At 35.1% G+C, this 18,049-nt stretch overlaps 1 protein-coding gene and 1 pseudogene across 1 annotated transcript; one reads left to right on the plus strand and one right to left on the minus strand.

Annotated features, from left to right (window-relative positions):
* Positions 1-1,513: 1,513 nt before the first annotated feature.
* On the plus strand, positions 1,514-1,667 carry LOC120624822 (annotated as a pseudogene).
* Positions 1,668-5,891: 4,224 nt separating this feature from the next.
* LOC120624745 (digestive cysteine proteinase 2-like) lies at positions 5,892-16,124 on the minus strand. Its single transcript, XM_039891447.1, has 14 exons — positions 16,050-16,124; positions 15,612-15,717; positions 14,677-14,785; positions 13,664-13,793; positions 12,579-12,693; positions 12,046-12,158; positions 11,450-11,549; positions 11,179-11,259; positions 10,294-10,523; positions 9,937-10,063; positions 9,293-9,398; positions 8,443-8,532; positions 8,263-8,363; positions 5,892-7,231 (listed from the first exon to the last, which is right to left on the minus strand). Exons 1-14 carry the CDS (start codon positions 16,111-16,113, stop codon positions 7,051-7,053), a joined length of 1,653 nt encoding a protein of 550 aa, XP_039747381.1. The 5' UTR covers positions 16,114-16,124; the 3' UTR covers positions 5,892-7,050.
* Positions 16,125-18,049: the final 1,925 nt, after the last annotated feature.

Consider the following 18,049-nt stretch of genomic DNA (forward strand, 5'->3'; position numbering starts at 1 on the left):
AGAGTAAATTTTTACAATGCGCGCGCACACCGTCACAAAAAACCGACACTCTGAAGTTAGCTATAGTCAACGATTTTGTTTTTCAATAAAAGGTTCGGCACTGACACTATATTAATTGATTCAATTGTACAAACAGAAATCTCAAATTTTAATGAATGAAACTTGGTTTTCCGATATTGAGATAACTATATAATGCGTTATAAAAAATCTTTAAATGTGTTAAATACCTTTTTTCTAGTGTTGGAATAGTTTTTTGTATAAACACAGATAACATTTTTGAAAAGATTTTTAATCCTGTTACGCCAAAGAAGTATAACATCTATCGGGTGTACATAAGTACACACACTTTTTTTTTCAAAATAACTTAGTGTTTGAACTTCTATACATGTAACAAAATATTACTTTAAAGGACAGAGGGAGAGACAACCAGTATTTCCAGCAGTGGACGTCAATTGGTTAAATTTATGGTGATGGTTGAATGGACCCAATGGACATCCACTACTGGACATAGACTTTCCCAAATATAACAGTCTCGTGCCGCCTGTGCCCACTTGTGTTGGTGGTTTGTATGAGCATCTATGCATTAAGTTATTGGATATTTGTAAGTCAATCACGTCAGAACGGGTCAAAGAATAACTTTCATACAAATATCTGGTTCGATTTCCGGCGGGGGCATTTCGGAAGATTATAATTTTTGAGTTTCCTTTGAGTTACCATCCTACCGACATAGATGTGACGTCAAGCGATTAAGCATTCGCGGTACGATGCCGTGTAGAAACCATAGGGGTGATCGGGCATGGGTTTATTATTACTATAAAACTATTTGTGAAACACACTAAGAATATATCATCATCATCATCATTTCAACCAATCGACGTCCACTGCTGGACATAGGTCTTTGGTATGGAGTTCCACAATACACAGTCCTGGGCCGCTTGCCTCCAGCGGCACCCAGCGACTCGCCTGATGTAATCTGTCCACCTCGTTGGGGGCCGACCTACGCTGCGCTTACCGATGCGGGGTCGCCATTCCAGCACCTTAAGACCCCGACGTCCATCGGTTCTCCGAGCTATGTGCCCTGCCCATTGCCACTTCAGCTTCGCGACTCGCTGGGCTATGTCGGTAACTCTAGTTCTTCTACGGATCTCCTCATTTCTGATTTGATCACGTAGAGATACTCCTAGCGTAGCTCTCTCCATCGCCCGCTGAGTGACTCTGAGCCTTCTTATGAGGCCCATTGTTAGCGACCATGTCTCAGTTCCGAAAGAATATATATGTTACGGGTAATGTCGGAAGTTGGAATAAAATAAGGTCGCGTTTACTTAGGTTTGTTAAGTAATGGATAGAAGCAGGCGTTACTTTGCGGAAATCCATGATATATTATGAAAATTAAGCTTAATTTCCTTTAGTCCGCGAAAAGCAGAAGAATCTGTGTGGTGTAATTTATAATTTCACACACAAAACAGATCTTCGCCTTTTATACCTTTCTTTCCCACAAGGTTAGGTTATTTCGAAGACCTTACTTCATAGGATCATTTCTATTGTAAGCTCTTCGCGAGACTCATACACTAGGTGACACTACACCAGCCATGTTGATGAGATGTAGCGCGGTGTCCTGAGCGTGAGAAGAACATAACTTGTAATGGACCAAAAAGGAAGTCAATGGCAACAACTCGAGACAATCGTTTAAACATATAATTTACGCTAAGCAAAACAAATTTGCGATTTTCATACACACGTTACATGTTCCAGTACATTATAGGTACAGTGACGCCATAATCACGGGAAACAGGCCAGTTCTTTATGCGATGCTAAAGTACCATATATATGGGTAAAGAAAATTCACACGCAACCGTTCTAATAGGCCTAATTACTTCCTACGAGTATCTCGATCAGATACAGAGTACATCGGGAAAGTAGACAACGTGATGTCTGTGGCTATTTATGTTCAACTTTCACCGTTCATAATATTTTAGCGCAGATAGGTTTCTTTAGTGGACTGTAGCGGCTTTGGGAACTTAGGTATATCGCTGCATTATAAGTAGGACCATATTGTATTAGTTGTGGTGTGTGGGAAAGTCAGAAAATAATTAGATAAAGTAAAAGGGCATATACTTATTGGAATACAATATAATGTCGTAAATTAAACAAAGCTATGTAATACTTTTGTTTTCCTTATCCTAAGGTAGCCTGGAAGAGATCGCTACAAAACGATAAGGCCGCCTTTTGTATACTTCTTCTTCTGTATTTTTATTTGTGTGCAAATAAAGAGTATAAATAAATAAATAAATAAATAAAGCTAATCTGACCAGTGATTTTAGTGTTTAGGGCTTCGAACTCTCTAACGGTTCCAGTTCGATTTCCGGCACGCAACTCGTTAGTTTTCGAAGTTATGTGCGTTTTAAGAATTTAAATATCAATTGTTTCAACGACGAAGGAAAACATTGTGAAGAAACCGGCACGCCTTAGAATTGTGCATAATGTTCTCATATGCGTGTAAACCACCGTGGTTGGACTACGGCCTAAACCCTTCTTCAAAGGAGACCCGTGACCTTAGACAGGTCTGATATTGGGTTGATAATGGTGAAGCTGACCAGTGAGCATCACACATTTTTTGGTTTCAATTCTATAATGGAGAGTTTTCTGAAGAGTTGTTTACATTGATACCTCCTTCCCTGTTCTCTGACCGCACCTCACGCCGTAGAAATAAATTCACTCAAAGAAGGAGAAGAAGACAAAAAACGTTACCTTTGTTATCTATATACGCCTACAGAGCTATAACTATTTTCATACTGAAAAAAAATTGCATATACCATACGTAGGTATCACGATATTTAACAAAAAACCAAAAAAAACTTTATGACATCACGGAATAGTTATTGTGAACGGGTTGTCGTCATTTCAATGCTTTTTATATTAATTATTGACAGACAAAGCAGATTGCTTAACATACAGTATGTGGAATACCATCGCCTATAAACAGAGCAACACTCGAAGTGTTGCTCTGTTTATAGGGCATTTTTTTTTTTTTTATATTAATAGCGCGTGTTAGGAAATAGGGAATTACAGCACTTTATCTATGATAAACCCGATGATTATATTAAATATATCAACAAATCATAGTTTGTATACTCATTGATAATGTATTGAAAATAGAATAATGGACTTTAGTAGACTGTCAAATAAAAGTATAGGATCTATGGCGGGAGACGCGAGTTTGACAAGTTAGATTGGCGGCAAAGAAAAGTGAGGACGGATTTAAATTAATGAATTGAGAAAAGGAGATTAAGTAAAGTATTGTGGATAGAACGTTACAAATTGTGAATAGATGATTTATAATGGAAACGATAAACGTAACGAAATATTGTTGTGGCGGAACAAGAGTCGTATATACTGGTGATGGAGTTGAGATAAGTTGTTAAAAGTTGTTGGTACTATGGTTGTACCTGATGTTGCATCAGATAAGTATATCTCTTATATCCTTTGGGTTATTTAGGTATCATATATGGAGCCCTAGCATTATTTCATACAGATAGCTTATGTAGCAGAGGTTGCTCTATACAAACAATTTGTTTCAAAAGTCCTGATGTTATAAGTGATCATAGTAGTTATGTTTGACCTGTCTTATATGTCTTGTATCAAAGGGCCTAGCGTTATAACATATGATAATGTTGTAATTGTGTTTATAAGTCTTGTTTTAATTGATTGAATAAAAGAGCAACGGTAGAGTTTCTTGCCAGTGGTCTTCTCTGCCGAAGACAGCATTCCGAACTGGTAGTAGAGTCATTTGAAGGTAACAAGTAATATGAATTATAGAGAAGCTTAATATACAGTATTAGAGTCAGTCCAGTTGTTTTATTTCACTCCTTGGGAAGTAAGGTTTATAGAGTACGGACCCACAACACTGCTCTAAAGCAGGTTGGTGGGCTTTAAAGATTTCTTTTATAAAATGAATACTTTAATAGGAAGGAAGAATAATAGTCATGAGAATAAATGATTACTGCTAAGAAACTAGGTATTTAGCTTCAATAATACTGTTAATTAATGAAAGATCCTGAACATTGTGGGTATTATAGTGAATATCTGAATACCTGGGCCTTCCATATCTTTTTTTAAATTTTTTAGCACGCGCATACGAGCAAGTGGGTCACCTGATGGTAAGTGATCACCGCCGTCCATAAACATCTGCAGCACCAGAGGAGCCACCGATGCGTTGCGGGCTTTTAAGGAGTTTGTTTATCCGCCCCTTGAATAACCCTAGATTGTATTTTTGAGGAAACACATCAGATAGGAGATTGTTCCATAGTTTGCAAGTGTGCGGTAGAAATGATCTGGTATTTCGAATAGTAGAAAAATACCAGGCATCCAGATGATGAGGGTGGAATTTATTTCTACAATGCATGCAAGGTACGAGCCATAAAAAGTGCCGTCATGTGAATTAAAATAATAAGTAAGCGTAGCTTGTGTTATGGGTACTAATATGAGTGTTGAATATTTTTATGAATAATATACATAAATACTTATAATATACAAATAAACACCCAAACACTGAAAAACATTAATGTTCATTACACAACACCTTCCAGTTGTGGGAATCGAACCCACGGCCTTGGACACAGAAAGCAGGGTCGCTGCCGACTGCGCCAGTCGGCCGTCACTGCGCCAGTGGGCCGTCATAATAATAACGGCGTGTAATGTGAGAAGGTTCCTCACTACTATACAATTGATGAATTTCTTAATGACAAGGTTGCTTGTCCGGCTCCGCTTTCAGCTCGCACAAGATAGAAAAATGTTTTAAAATATAAAATGTAAATTGTTGATGTTGGAAAAGAGCAACTGCTGAGTTTCTTGCCGGCTTCTTCTCGGTAGAATCTGCCTTTCGAACCGGTGGTAGAGTCACTACAAACAGACAGACGTGACGTTTCAAAAGTGCTTATATTCATCCTACTTGAAATAAATTAATTTTGAATTTTGAAATTTGAATTTTTAATTTTCTGGAGCCCTGACCGCCGGGGGTTTTTTTATTAGTTTTTAATAGTGTTTTTTTTTCTTTAATAATTTCACTGTTGAAAATAAAATAAAAAAGTTTAATGATGGGTAATATAATATTAATCCGTATTTCAGGCATCAAGGCTCATATTTTTTTAGTAAAATGAAAACCTTAATTCTATATTCCTAGGAAAATAAAATAAAAAATAAAGAAAAAAGATAATTAATGTTTGAATATGCGAATCAATGCTGCTCTGATCCATTTCATATAGCACAGCAGTGCGCGGATACCATCAGTTAAACCTGCCAGCAATCATGAGCACCACCAGCTTCGCACCAGGGAGCCACGTCTACCAATGATATTTTTATGATATTTAGTATGATATATTTTTAAACATATCATTCAAGCCGTACTGAAATGGAGAAAGGCGTACAAGATCAAAGATCAATATAAACATATGGCTGACTAAAGTGTTTGTCATTACGGAGGATTGTTGGGCTCACGCAATATAAGCCGGAGTTTACACTGCTGAATATAATTTTTTGAAAGTGGTTTTCATTTTCAATATCTTTGTTATATTTTAATGTTAAAGTAAAATTATTTGTATTAGTTAACTTTATTGTCTGGTATACATCATCCTTAACCCACTACCGGCCGCGGTTTTTTTTCTCAGAATGAGATGGGTTTTGTAGTTTCCTCGAAGTTATGTAGAAATGACTGTTACTTCGACGAACTTAAATTACACGTATTTCAAAAATGTAAGGGTAAAATTGTTGGAATATTTTAAATTAAAGGATTTTTCTATTATATTGTTGTATTTTATTTTAATTTGATACATCACATTGTATACGTATATACAAATACATAAAACTTACGTTTAACTTTTTATCAATTTTAATACTAGCGTAAATAATCCCAACAAATAAATTCCACGTGCAATCTTATGCTATTAATAATAAAGAAAACTAAATAATATAACAAGAAAACATTGCGCATCAGTAAAAATATTAATTCAATAAATGGAGACTAAAAATACCTAAATAAGCTAAATAAACGGTCTAACATGTTGTGTACGTACGTCATAACATAAAATATAGTACATATACTATATATTTTATTTTGTGTAAACGTTTATTCGTGTTTTTGTTAAGTCGTCGTAGAAATACGAAAATGCCGAACGAAAACAATCATCATCAACCCATTACCGGCCTACTAGAGGGCACGGGTCTCCCCCCACAATGAGAAGGGGTTAAGTAGTCCACCACGCTGGCCTAGTGCGGATTGGTGGATACCAACATAATATTGTTCTAAGTACCAACAAAAAAGGATTCATGGTTAATTTTCAGGACTTGAAAATTCCAAACACATACAAGAAAGTAAAGCACCTTGTTACTTGGTGGTTAAAGAAAATCGAAAGGTGTTGAGTATCTTTCACGACTCTATAGGGCATTTACTCGTTACGAGTATGATATTCGGATCATTTGTACTTTGTGCTGTAATTTCCGATATCTAAATCATTTCAAGAAGTGTCAATTCCTTTAATTTTTAAACTTACATAGAAAGGAACAATAAGGGAGGTGCCAACAATATAGCTTTAATAAATACAAGATACTATCGGTCGCTTACTGGTCGACATTTCGTCGCAATTAATTTAAACTATAAATTTGAACATTATTACGTTTCTAGTGTCAAAGACTGTTCTTCTATAATGACAGATTTCACCTTGGCTACACTGTCAATCAGCCTGTTCTTTTGAAACAAGTTATAATCCAAAAAGAATTAAAAAGAGTATATATATATGCGTTTATGTGTCAAACACATAATAGTGTGTGTAATGTTTTTATTATTGATTTAATGTATGTTTTAAGCATAATATAAAAAAGTATTAGCATTCCATCCGCGCAATGTACGTAAAAAGGGGTAGGTACGAAGTTTTTGCTTCACGTATTAATATATACAAAATATAAATACATTATTACCATAATATAAACGTTTTTGTTTAAAGATGATAGAGTAAGAATATGTCGGTCGAGTTGCATTTTTTTGAGACGTTCTTAGGTTTACATTACAACATAGGTAGGTTCTGTAGTGAGACCGCATGCGTGGTCGCGAGTGGAGATGTGGAAGTAACCGTCTATACCCCAATCACGGCCCCACGAGTTCTTGACGATCCAATAGGAGTCACCGTCAACTTCGCCATAACCAACCAGTGTAACTTCGTGGTCTAAACTTTTTGGTTTACTGTAAAAAATAAATTACATATTTATGATTTATGAAGAAGACAGAATCAGTGATAGCCTAGTGGTTAGGACTTAAGCTACACTCTCGAGTTCGAATCCCAGCTACCTCTAACTTTTCTAAGTTACGTGCGTTTTAAGCAATTAAAATATCACTTTCTACAACGGTGAAGGAACACATCGTGAGGAACCCTGCATGCTTGAGAGTTCTCCATAATGTTCTCAAAGGCGTGTGAAGCCCGACAATCCGCACTGGGTCATTGTGATGTAGGTACTACGGCATTAACCCTTCTGATTGCGGAAGGAGACCCGCAGGGTGATTACGTATCTCGCGACAGGCTTGCGACAGGCGTAAATCATGCAATCACTCCTGTCAAACGTCACTTTTCCATACAATATATAAAAGAAAGTGACGTTTGACAGAAGTGATTGCAAGATTTACGCCTGTCGCGAGATACGTAATACTCATGCCGTGCCCTGTAGTGGTCCGGTAATGAAAACGGCAAATAATTTTATCTGTGGTATAAAATATAATTGCATAGATGGTAAAATTTTATCTGTGGTATAGCTGTAGGTAGCGGGCATAGTGTTTGATTGATTGTCGTGTTGATTCCGTTAAACAGCTTGAAATTTATTTCGTAGGTCATTTTACTAATTGAAACATCAGCCCGTAACCTTTTAAGGGCTGAAGAGCTTAAATATTATAAAAAGCTATAACGTAATTTAGACGAATATCAGACTATTAAAAATCTTTCTATTTATTTGTAATTTATTACGCGTTTTAAGAGTAATAGGACAAATTGCAAGATCTTTTTAGTTGATTATTGAAATAAATTTCATGGTGTTACTTCTTTGGCAATTCCATTACCTTCTCTGAATTTTAGTCGTCTATTAATGAATAAATTGCTGCTCTTAAATATATTATTACTCGTACTTCTACATAAACGTAACGTAAACCAGAAATCTAGCTGACAAAAGTATTTTAGAAACGGCCAATTAAATTCCGCATTCTATAGTAATAAAAAAAAATCTCACCATCCCGGGTCGTAGAAAATTCCGCCATTGTATGAATGTAAAAGTTCAGTTGAGCCAACATCAATAGAAACTGATAGTGGACCATGATTAACTACGGCTATCTGAAATACAAAAATTACAGAGAAATAACATAATACCATGACTCTTTAACTAAGAAGATAATATTACTAAATTTCAAACCTTAAGAGCTTCGACGCTAAATGGAGTAACATTAGTGAATCCTTTAATCGGGTAAAGGGTGGTCATATTATCGATGCTGCAGAAACCATCCTAGAAGAAAAATAATTTTGTATTCCATGGAGCTGAATTTTAGGTAGCTTTGATAGCTCTAAGAGTATCCGTATTAATATTTTAAATGCAAGTGTTCCTATTTGTAATTATGTTTGCTGAACTATAGATCTTGATAAAATTTAGTAGATACAGAGATAGTTTGTATCCTTAAAAGATAAAAATAAATAAAATATACAGCGACAATACACACATCGCCATCTAGCCCCAAAGTAAGCGTAGCTTGTGTTATGGGTACTAAGATGCCTGATGAATATTTTTATGAATTATATACATAAATACTTAGAATATATACATATAAACACCCAAACACTGAAAAACATTCATGCTCATCACACAAACACTTTTCAGTAGTGGGAATCGAACCCACGGCCTTGGGCTCAGAAAGCAGGGTCGCTGCAAACTGCGCCAATCGGCCGTCGAGATATAATAATATTCTTATTCTAAAAATGAAAAAAACGACAATTCCCGTAAAATAAATTTAAACTTTTTTATCTCTTAGTTTATTGTTCTGGATGAATATTTAAAATAGTTCGTATTTTGGAGACTGTCATACAATACCAACTTTTTATCCCGTAAAAGACGTTTTCGCGGAATTCTTAAAAACCCTGAAAAAGAGTTCTGAGTCATTGGCAACAGCTTGTATTATTTGGGCATAGTTAATTTTAAGGAGTTGTCATTTATAAAAAAAAAAATGGCCTAAAAGATATTTTCTAAACATAAAACCTCATTTACAACATACACTATTTTTGTAAGGGCCGTATTCTTCTTCTGTAGGTAGACCGTACTTCAACATCCAATGGTAGGCCGCTGTATCACTACCACCTTCACAACCACTACCGCCGAATCTGGAAAGCAAGATTTCATTACAAGAACATCCATATTTATTTTATTTTATTTTATTTTTTCTTTAATTGGAAAACCAACAGTTGTAGATACTAACTAGTTAACAGATTGATTGACTTAAAACTAATAACAGGTTTCCACAGATAAGTCTTATATAAACAAGGGTACCTGATAGAACCCAGCAAAAACGCAGCAAACTATAACAAAGTGTTAAGTTTACCTAGCATGCAACAGTTTATCTACTAAGTTGCTAAGTTCATATTACCATAAAATAAGTCAATTTCGGGGTCATTGTAAACCGATTTAAGAAGGCGAGAGACACGGATTATAAAGTAATTAAATCTATTCTTAGTTTTAGTTAAGGGTACGTGCAGAATCTTTTTATGCCTAGGTAATCGCGAGGGTACAAATAAATCTAACTTAGTAAGTAATTCCGGACTATCTATTGACCCTCTAACAATGTTAAGTAAGAGACAAACATCGGCAATGTTTCTACGTCACCACAATAAGAAATCAAAAAGTATATGTTGAAATGTTTACCCCCAAGCACAATCAACGAGTGCTTGATTAGCAAGCCTTAGCAGTCTACCTCCATTTGAACGAGCCAAAGCACCTTCAACGGCACTGGTTGTACCAAATGTCCAGCATGAGCCGCATCCTTCTTGATCTATAAAATGGTTGACAATTTTAATAGTCTATGTTGGTTATCATTTCAGACTAGTATTACTATGTACTAGTATTAGTTAATCTATCATTAACTGATTTAACCTTTATTTTATTAATTCTTAACAATGCTTAATTATATAAAAAAAAACTATTAAAAATTTATAAAAAAAAGTAGGAATACTAGTATTAGTACTAGTATTCGTATTATTACATCTTCTTTAAAACGTTTACCTCTTACAGGCGAAATATAGCCAAGTAGTCTCAAATCAAATTCCGATGGTAAGCTATCAGCTAGTTCCGTAACTTTCTTCTTATCATATGGGAATGGATGAGTGCCTTTTTCTCCTGCCTTACGTCTTATAAGACCTTTACTCTTACGCTTTTCTGCTCGGGTGCGGTCGGAAAATTTGTTAAGAGTTAGTTTGAAACTACTTTTTTTACTGTTGTGCTCCTGAACTTTTCTGAAATTTTATTATACCATAAATATTGGGAACGAGCTTGATGCCCTGCATCGCCTTACAAACTTTTCAGAGTTATGTGCATTATAAGCAATTTAATATTAATTTATGTAACGGAGAAGGAAAATAACGTAAAATCTTGCCTTAAAGTTCTCCACAAAAAGGGCTTAAAGGCGTGCGAAGCCTACCAATCCGCACTTGGCAAGCATGCTAGACTATGGCCTAATTCGTTTTAATTCTGAGAAGAGACCCGTGCCTTGTTGTGGGCTTATAATGGGTTGAATATGAAATAATTAGAGGAAACCTGCATGCGTAAGAGTTTTCCATAATGTTTTCAAGGGCGTGTAAAGTCTAACAATTTGCACTTGGCCAGCGTGGATGGATTACTGATCCACCCCTTCTTATACTGAGAGGAGACTCGGTCCGGGTCGGCCGGTCATGGGTCGAAGATGATGAATTCAATCCTGCAACTGCCTCGTATGTCCATGTTACCATGTTTGGCCATTAGTAAGTAGTATAGTGGATTAAACTTCGAAAGTGAATGATTTTATCAAATAATTTATGATATGATAATAATTTTGATAATATATCATGGATTTCCGCAAAGTAACGCCTGCTTCTATCCAATATAGTGAATGATTTTATAAAGAACACTTACCTCATGTTGTTTTGGAAAATATTCATTCGCATGTTATGCTCATCTTCGGTAGCATAGTGTCTGTTATATTCCTTCTTGAACCTTGTTACAAAAGAAAATACTTAGTTATACTTAGCTATGTTATCATAATTGGTAAATTAGTCAAATGTAAGCTGGTTGCTTCCATTTAAACTAAAACATGATATGTCGAAACTAAAAAGTTTATTAAGTTGTATCTGATTATTTTACTCGTCCAAAAGGGTTGCGACATATAAATTGTTTTTTCGCTTACTTATTGAAGGCAACTTCTACGTCATCATCATTTTCAGAATCTAAAATTGATTCATCGATATTCGTTTCTTCTTCATCGGTATCAGCGTCTGTACAGTCATCTGTAAGCATTATATTCGAAAATCGAATGAAGTTTTGTATAATGGTAGATAGTAAGAAAAGAAAGGAATTACACTTTATTGCACTCCAAGAAACACATGCAACCTCCACATAATATAACCACAAATTAAAGTTAAGTTGTATAATTGGCGGCCTTATCTATAAGAAGCGATCCCTGAAAATACAGAGGGTATAAATAAGAGAAAAAGACGGGTAAACTAAATAGCTAAGGAAAAGCGTAGGTGAAATAGAGGTTATATAAATTTTTGAAACTTAGCGAGGAGAATAGGAAAAGTAAAGTTTGATATATAAAAATATTAATGTTCTGTTAAATGAAAGCGTATCAGAAAGAGTAATTTAAATTCCTTGAAGTGGGGCACGGCTTTCATTCAGATAAGACCAGAGCAAAGATATAGAAAAAATGTATTTCAATTCTTTCCGGGGACATAACACATAAACAGTTGCATTAAAGACGTATTCTTATATGACGTTACTTACATTTCTTAACACTAAATACACTGTAATCAAACTGTGTCTCAAAATTGATAATATCCAGAACGACATGCTCGTTTAAATTTTCCAACCATTCGTTATATCCAAGTTCTTCAACCCTGAGAAATAAACATTTATTTACATTCATATTTTTTTACGTTCATATTTAAATACTTTTATCTTGAAATTATTTGTTTATTCATTTATTGAAACAAAAATATAAAGTATTTTGCAGGTTCTTAGCACCCTTAAGCCTTGTCGGCTTGCATGGTAAAATAATTTATATTTATATTATATTATTCATTACACATATATTGTTTTACTTCGTATCTCATTAGAAAAAATAAATATGATATAGTGCCTTAATTTCAGTTTAAATTTTATGCACTTTAATTAAATAAAATAATAAATTGACCCTATGAACTCCGTATAACCTATACGTCTATCAATCTATATATGTAAGGTTTGTATAAAAGTCCGTAATTTTTCAATTTATATCGATGCAACTGCGTATTTGTACTGGGTAGATGATTATTTACCTTACTGGAATCCAGGAACCATTCTTGCGATCTAGGTAAGCCCATAAATACTTCTTACTACCCTCTTCTTCGTAAGCAAACTTTTCTACTTCTCCCATGTCAACGTAATCTGTGCCTGCAATCATTTATAGAATTATATTTTGAAAAGACAATCAATGACTGCAATCATTAATTTAAATCTCAGTTGAAACACATAGAGCCTCATAATTCAATATCATCGAAATAATCATCATCATCAACAGCCTATAACAGTCTACCACTGCAATAAAGGCATCTCCCAACGGGAAGGTTTTCCCATAAACACCATGCAGCAGGGTGTTTATGTTTATTAGCAAAGTCAGGAGACAAAAAAATTATCCCCCGGTTATATCCCCAGCACGGCTAGCATGGGCCGGAGATATAAATATCTCCGGGGAAAGGATATCAATTTATCTTCTCCCAGAGCTTTATCAACTATCAGAGCACTGGCGCACAAGTGGAAATAATATCCAAATAATATATGTATGTGTAATAATAAACCGGGGTAACTTCTCCTATTCCATGATCCCGTGATTTAGCAGATTGACACGTTAATTATATCCCCTGTCAGGGGATATAATCGCGGGATATAATTTGTATCTATGCTAGCCCTGCTACATGGCTACCATGGGCAGGAGATATTTATATCTCCAGGGAAAGGATATCTTCTCCCACATCTTTATCAACTCTCAGAGCACTGGCGCACAGGTTGAAATAATATCCAAATAATATATGTGTAATAATATATGGGGGTAAACTTCTCCTACTCCATATTCCCTTGCTTTAGCAGGACACGTTCACGTTCAGGCGGAGTGCGCTAGCCTAGAAAATATCTATTGACTCTTGACGTTTAGAGCATCTACCCATTAATGGTGGGCAAAATTAGGCATTTCGTATTATCTAACCAAAGCAAAGTTGTACATGGGATAAGATTCTTACAAGGCATCGCAGTTTGTTTGTAAAAAGATAATGGAAGAACTAGATCAGAGACATTTTGTGCATTACATCCAAAATCAGACAATCGGTCGAGTTAAATAAATAATCGGTTAACCGAATTAAGAACTCACCAACATACTCGAAGTCGTAATTACTAAGATCAGGTAATATATTTTCTGGTGTGACTAAATCAGAGCGTATTCCCTTCGTCCTGACGCAAAATAGCTCATTCTCATTATTTTCGCTTGTTTCCGGATGAATCTGAATCGAGATTAATAGTATTTTGTAATAGCTGTTGCCCGGTACTTCACCTGAATCTCCTCAATGCAAACTGTAAAGCTACTGCAAGCGCGAGTTAGACGCATTGGTTTGACCTTGGCTTTAAGTCGGCAAATCTAGTCGTGTATTGATAAACCCTAAAACATATCCTGTTATCCTCGTGGGTCCTGTTATCCTTCGTCTTCCCTTTTGAGAGGGAGCGAATTTGAAACCCGGCGCGCATCTCAAACTGTTCGAAGTTATATGTGTTTTTAATTTAAGCAATTAAAAATCACTTGCTTGAACGGTTAAGGAAAACAACGTGGGGACACTAAGAGTTCTCCTTAATGTTCTCAGGAGCGTGTGAAGTCTACCAACGCACACTTGGTAAGTGTGGTTGACCACAGCCAAACCCTTCTCAATCTGAAGGAGACTATGATGATGATAACCTTAAAGTATTGCGAGACTACTCGGCTACACCATTGAAAGAAGAATGGCTGTCACGCAATTAAAAGCAGAGCCATAAAAATTCCGAACGTCTCTGTTTAACAGTCGCTGACAAAGTGAACAAAATGGGACAGATTACTTTTGCAGCTACAGCTATTCAATATTCGGCTGATGTAGAAACACACTTTATGCGTCTTCTCACGTTCCCTTGTTAGTGTTTTCGGGATATCTACTTTGTATCCCGAACGCTACGTTTTATAATGCTCCCGTGAAAATGCTTTTTATTTCACTGATCAAGAGATCGACGTGTTTTCTTGCATAGTTGTAGTTAAGGGGTCAGCGAAAACATAAGCACGTCCAAATTTCCAAGCTAACGAAGTCCAAGGCTAGTACTATTATTAATGTAAAAGTGTCCCATGGTTTTGCGGGATTGTTTTACCTCATATTTTACTCCAAACGGAAGTTTTTTAGACCTTTTCTTGGCCTTTAAAAATATTTTTTTGACAGCGCCATCGTTATAGTCTGTTCTAGATTTTGTAGTTGAGCGCCTGAAAAAATAAAACAAATATTGAAGACATTCATTAAAATCGTAAGCCTATTAATGTCAAAGGGTTTTAAAGAAAATAAACATTTATCATATCCTATTTAAATAAGTTCAGTGATGTTGAGAGATAAAAGACGGAGTTATTTGAAAATTGTGACTCCAAATAATTTACGATCTAGTTACCATTAACTTTTTAACAAAACAAACAAAATCACAGGACTTGTCCAAGATCAAGTAATTTGTCTTATAGCGGGCAATAGTATTCATAGTAAGAACACAAAAGTCAACTTATGAAATAGAATAGGGTTTCAATACAGTATTGGTATATTTGTATATATTATTATGTCCCGAAAAATATTGACGCGTTTTCCATAAACAGTAATATACGTGTAAATGAAAACCGAAATAATACTTCAGAGTACTTTATTTACTGTATCTGAGACTTATCTATGAAACCGAACCGCTAATAGTTTTTGAGTAAACCATTGCCAGAGTTTTTACTGAAAGAAATCAGATAAAGCCAAAAAACATCACATGCAAAAGTAAAATCAAGTGACCCCTATAACTTTATTAGGTACGTGTCGCGAAGCATAGGTACTATGCACGTGTCGGTCCTTGACCTTAAAAAGGGTTTTCATAAGTAAACACTTAGAATGTTTTGATGGTATTTGATTAGTTTATATGGAAAAATAAATTTATGTTATTTTTTTTATTTCATATTTTTACAGGGTGATTCCTTATAAAGTACACTTATGCAGGGTGCATAAGTATACTTCATAAGGTAAAGTACTTCGTAATTCCGTTACACGTTGTAAATAAATTAAACTTACCAGTGTTTGATATTCTCGACTAGAGCAGAAGTTAAAGATACTTTAGTGGCTTCGAAGGTGTATTTCTTAGGCCACTCCAATTCCGGAAGTTCGTCGTCAGATTCAACTGTGAAAAAGATTCAAAGTCATTTCAATCAACATACCACTTCATTAGTAGCATTGAAACGAACAAAAAAAGTCGTTCGAAGTATTTAATCATGGCTGGTGGTATTAGATCAGACTTAAATCCGGATCTCCGGAATCAATGATTTCAGTAACTATCTACGGAAACGTTTAAATATAGTTAGTTCTACGAGCATGCACGGAAGAAGTCACAGATACCAAAGTTAAAACTTTAAAATGAAAAAAAAAAACAAATAATATTATGATTGATAAATTTTTCACAGGTTTTTAAAATTTTGATATTAGAAACGCATTACTATATTGCAAATCTCTCACCATATTTCCCAGTTACTGATGCAACGGTGAGCAAAAATGATATTTTCAATACGAACAAAAACATTGTAGCTTTTACAATGTTTTCACTTCCGTTTGGTAAAATAATTTATAATTACCCATTTTATATTCGATATTATAATCAGTTCGGCGATTTAATTAATCACAAACACTTTTGGTGTGTCGATAAAGCAAAAATGGAATAATGTGGATATGTTTTTATTTTAATTTGTAATAGTGCTACTAATCTCAACTGATGCAGTCTAATATTAGTCTATTGTTTATCACGATTAGGACCAAGCCACGCCGGTGACGGTAGGGCAGAGAACTTTTACCTATTTCCAACCTTTTACCTATTTATAAAATGCATATAAAACTTTTCGGAACCAACAGGATTTGAACCTCAGTACTCAGGCTGTGATTGCCAGAGAGACGCAGGTAAAATTTGTATATGCATTTTAAATTTATAAAATTCAAAAATTTTATCTAACGTAAAATTACAAAATTTTATCTTCTAATGGTAAGAAGATATATTCCAATGCTAAGAGATTGACACGGGAAATCACCTCATTTGTCACATTTGATATCTCCAATTGACCCTATATAAAAATATATAAAAAAATATGAACATTGTTATCTATATCTTGTTACATACCACTAGTTATTATAAATTTAAAATGCATATAAAAGTTTTCGGAACCGACAGGATTTGAACCTGCGACTCTGGCCATCGCTGCCCTGCCATTGCCTAGATTACAATATTCATCATCATCATCATCATCTCAACCAATGGACGTCCACTGCTGGACATAGGTCTTTTGTAGGGAGTTCCACAATGCACGGTCCTGGGCCACTTGCCTCCAACGGCTCCCAGCTACTCGCCTGATGTCATCTGTCCACCTCGTTAGGGGCCGACCTACGCTGCGTTTACCGGTGCGGGGTCGACATTCCAGCACCTTAAGACCCCAACGTCCATCGGTTCTCCGAGCTATGTGCCCCGCCCATTGCCACTTCAGCTTCGCAACTCGCTGAGCTATGTCGGTAACTCTAGTTCTTCTACGGATCTCCTCATTTCTGATTTGATCACGTAGAGATACTCCTAACATAGCTCTCTCCATCGCCCGCTGAGTGACTCTGAGCCTTCTTATGAGGCCCATAGTTAGCGACTAGATTACAATATTCATGTATTTTTATATATGTTTGCATAGGATAACTTTAAATTTATAAAATTGATATTTTCTAAGGTTTTACAGAAGAAACTTCTGAAGTTTTTAAATATTACTAAAAAATATTTGTCCTATCCACGTTCTGAGAAAAACTTACGTCAATGTATATTTTGTTAGGGAGTATTAAAAATATGTATGGTAGGCATTCATTATATTTTAATGAATATTGATAAAATTAGAGCTGATTTATCATGTTTCACTGATTGTTAAAATTAGGAAATTTAATTAAACTACTAGATATATGTTTATAAAAAAAATATTTTTTATCAGAGCACAATACGATACAGACCAACAGAACAAAACTTTTATCTATCTATAACTACAAATGAAATACAACCGTCAAAAATTTAAACCAGATTACAGATTTTAAACAGATTACGGAGAAATTTAATTTCTATAAAGACAAGTAGGCATCAATAAAATGTTTTAAACACTGATAACAAGTTCTGGACTACGAATGACCTGCAGGTCACTTATAAGCGTGTACATACTGGGACCTTATATTGAAGAGAAGATTAGCAAAATTAAGTCTTATAAGTGTGATATGGTGATATTATTCCGATTCCTCGAAGCCTAGCACATAGCATTATATTAAATCGGAAATTCTACCCGTAACAATTAATTTTATTGAGATTAGACAACCGTTTCATTGAAACCAATATCCTGTGTATTGGTTTCAATAAAACAGTTTCACACCCAAAAGGTACAGGGTTTAGTAGTTCTCAGTGTAAATTAGATACCGGCCCCCCATTAACGAGAATTTCTACCGATACAGCT

Source organism: Pararge aegeria, chromosome 6, assembly GCF_905163445.1.
Source record: "Pararge aegeria chromosome 6, ilParAegt1.1, whole genome shotgun sequence".
In the NCBI taxonomy this organism is placed as follows: Eukaryota; Metazoa; Arthropoda; class Insecta; order Lepidoptera; family Nymphalidae; genus Pararge; species Pararge aegeria.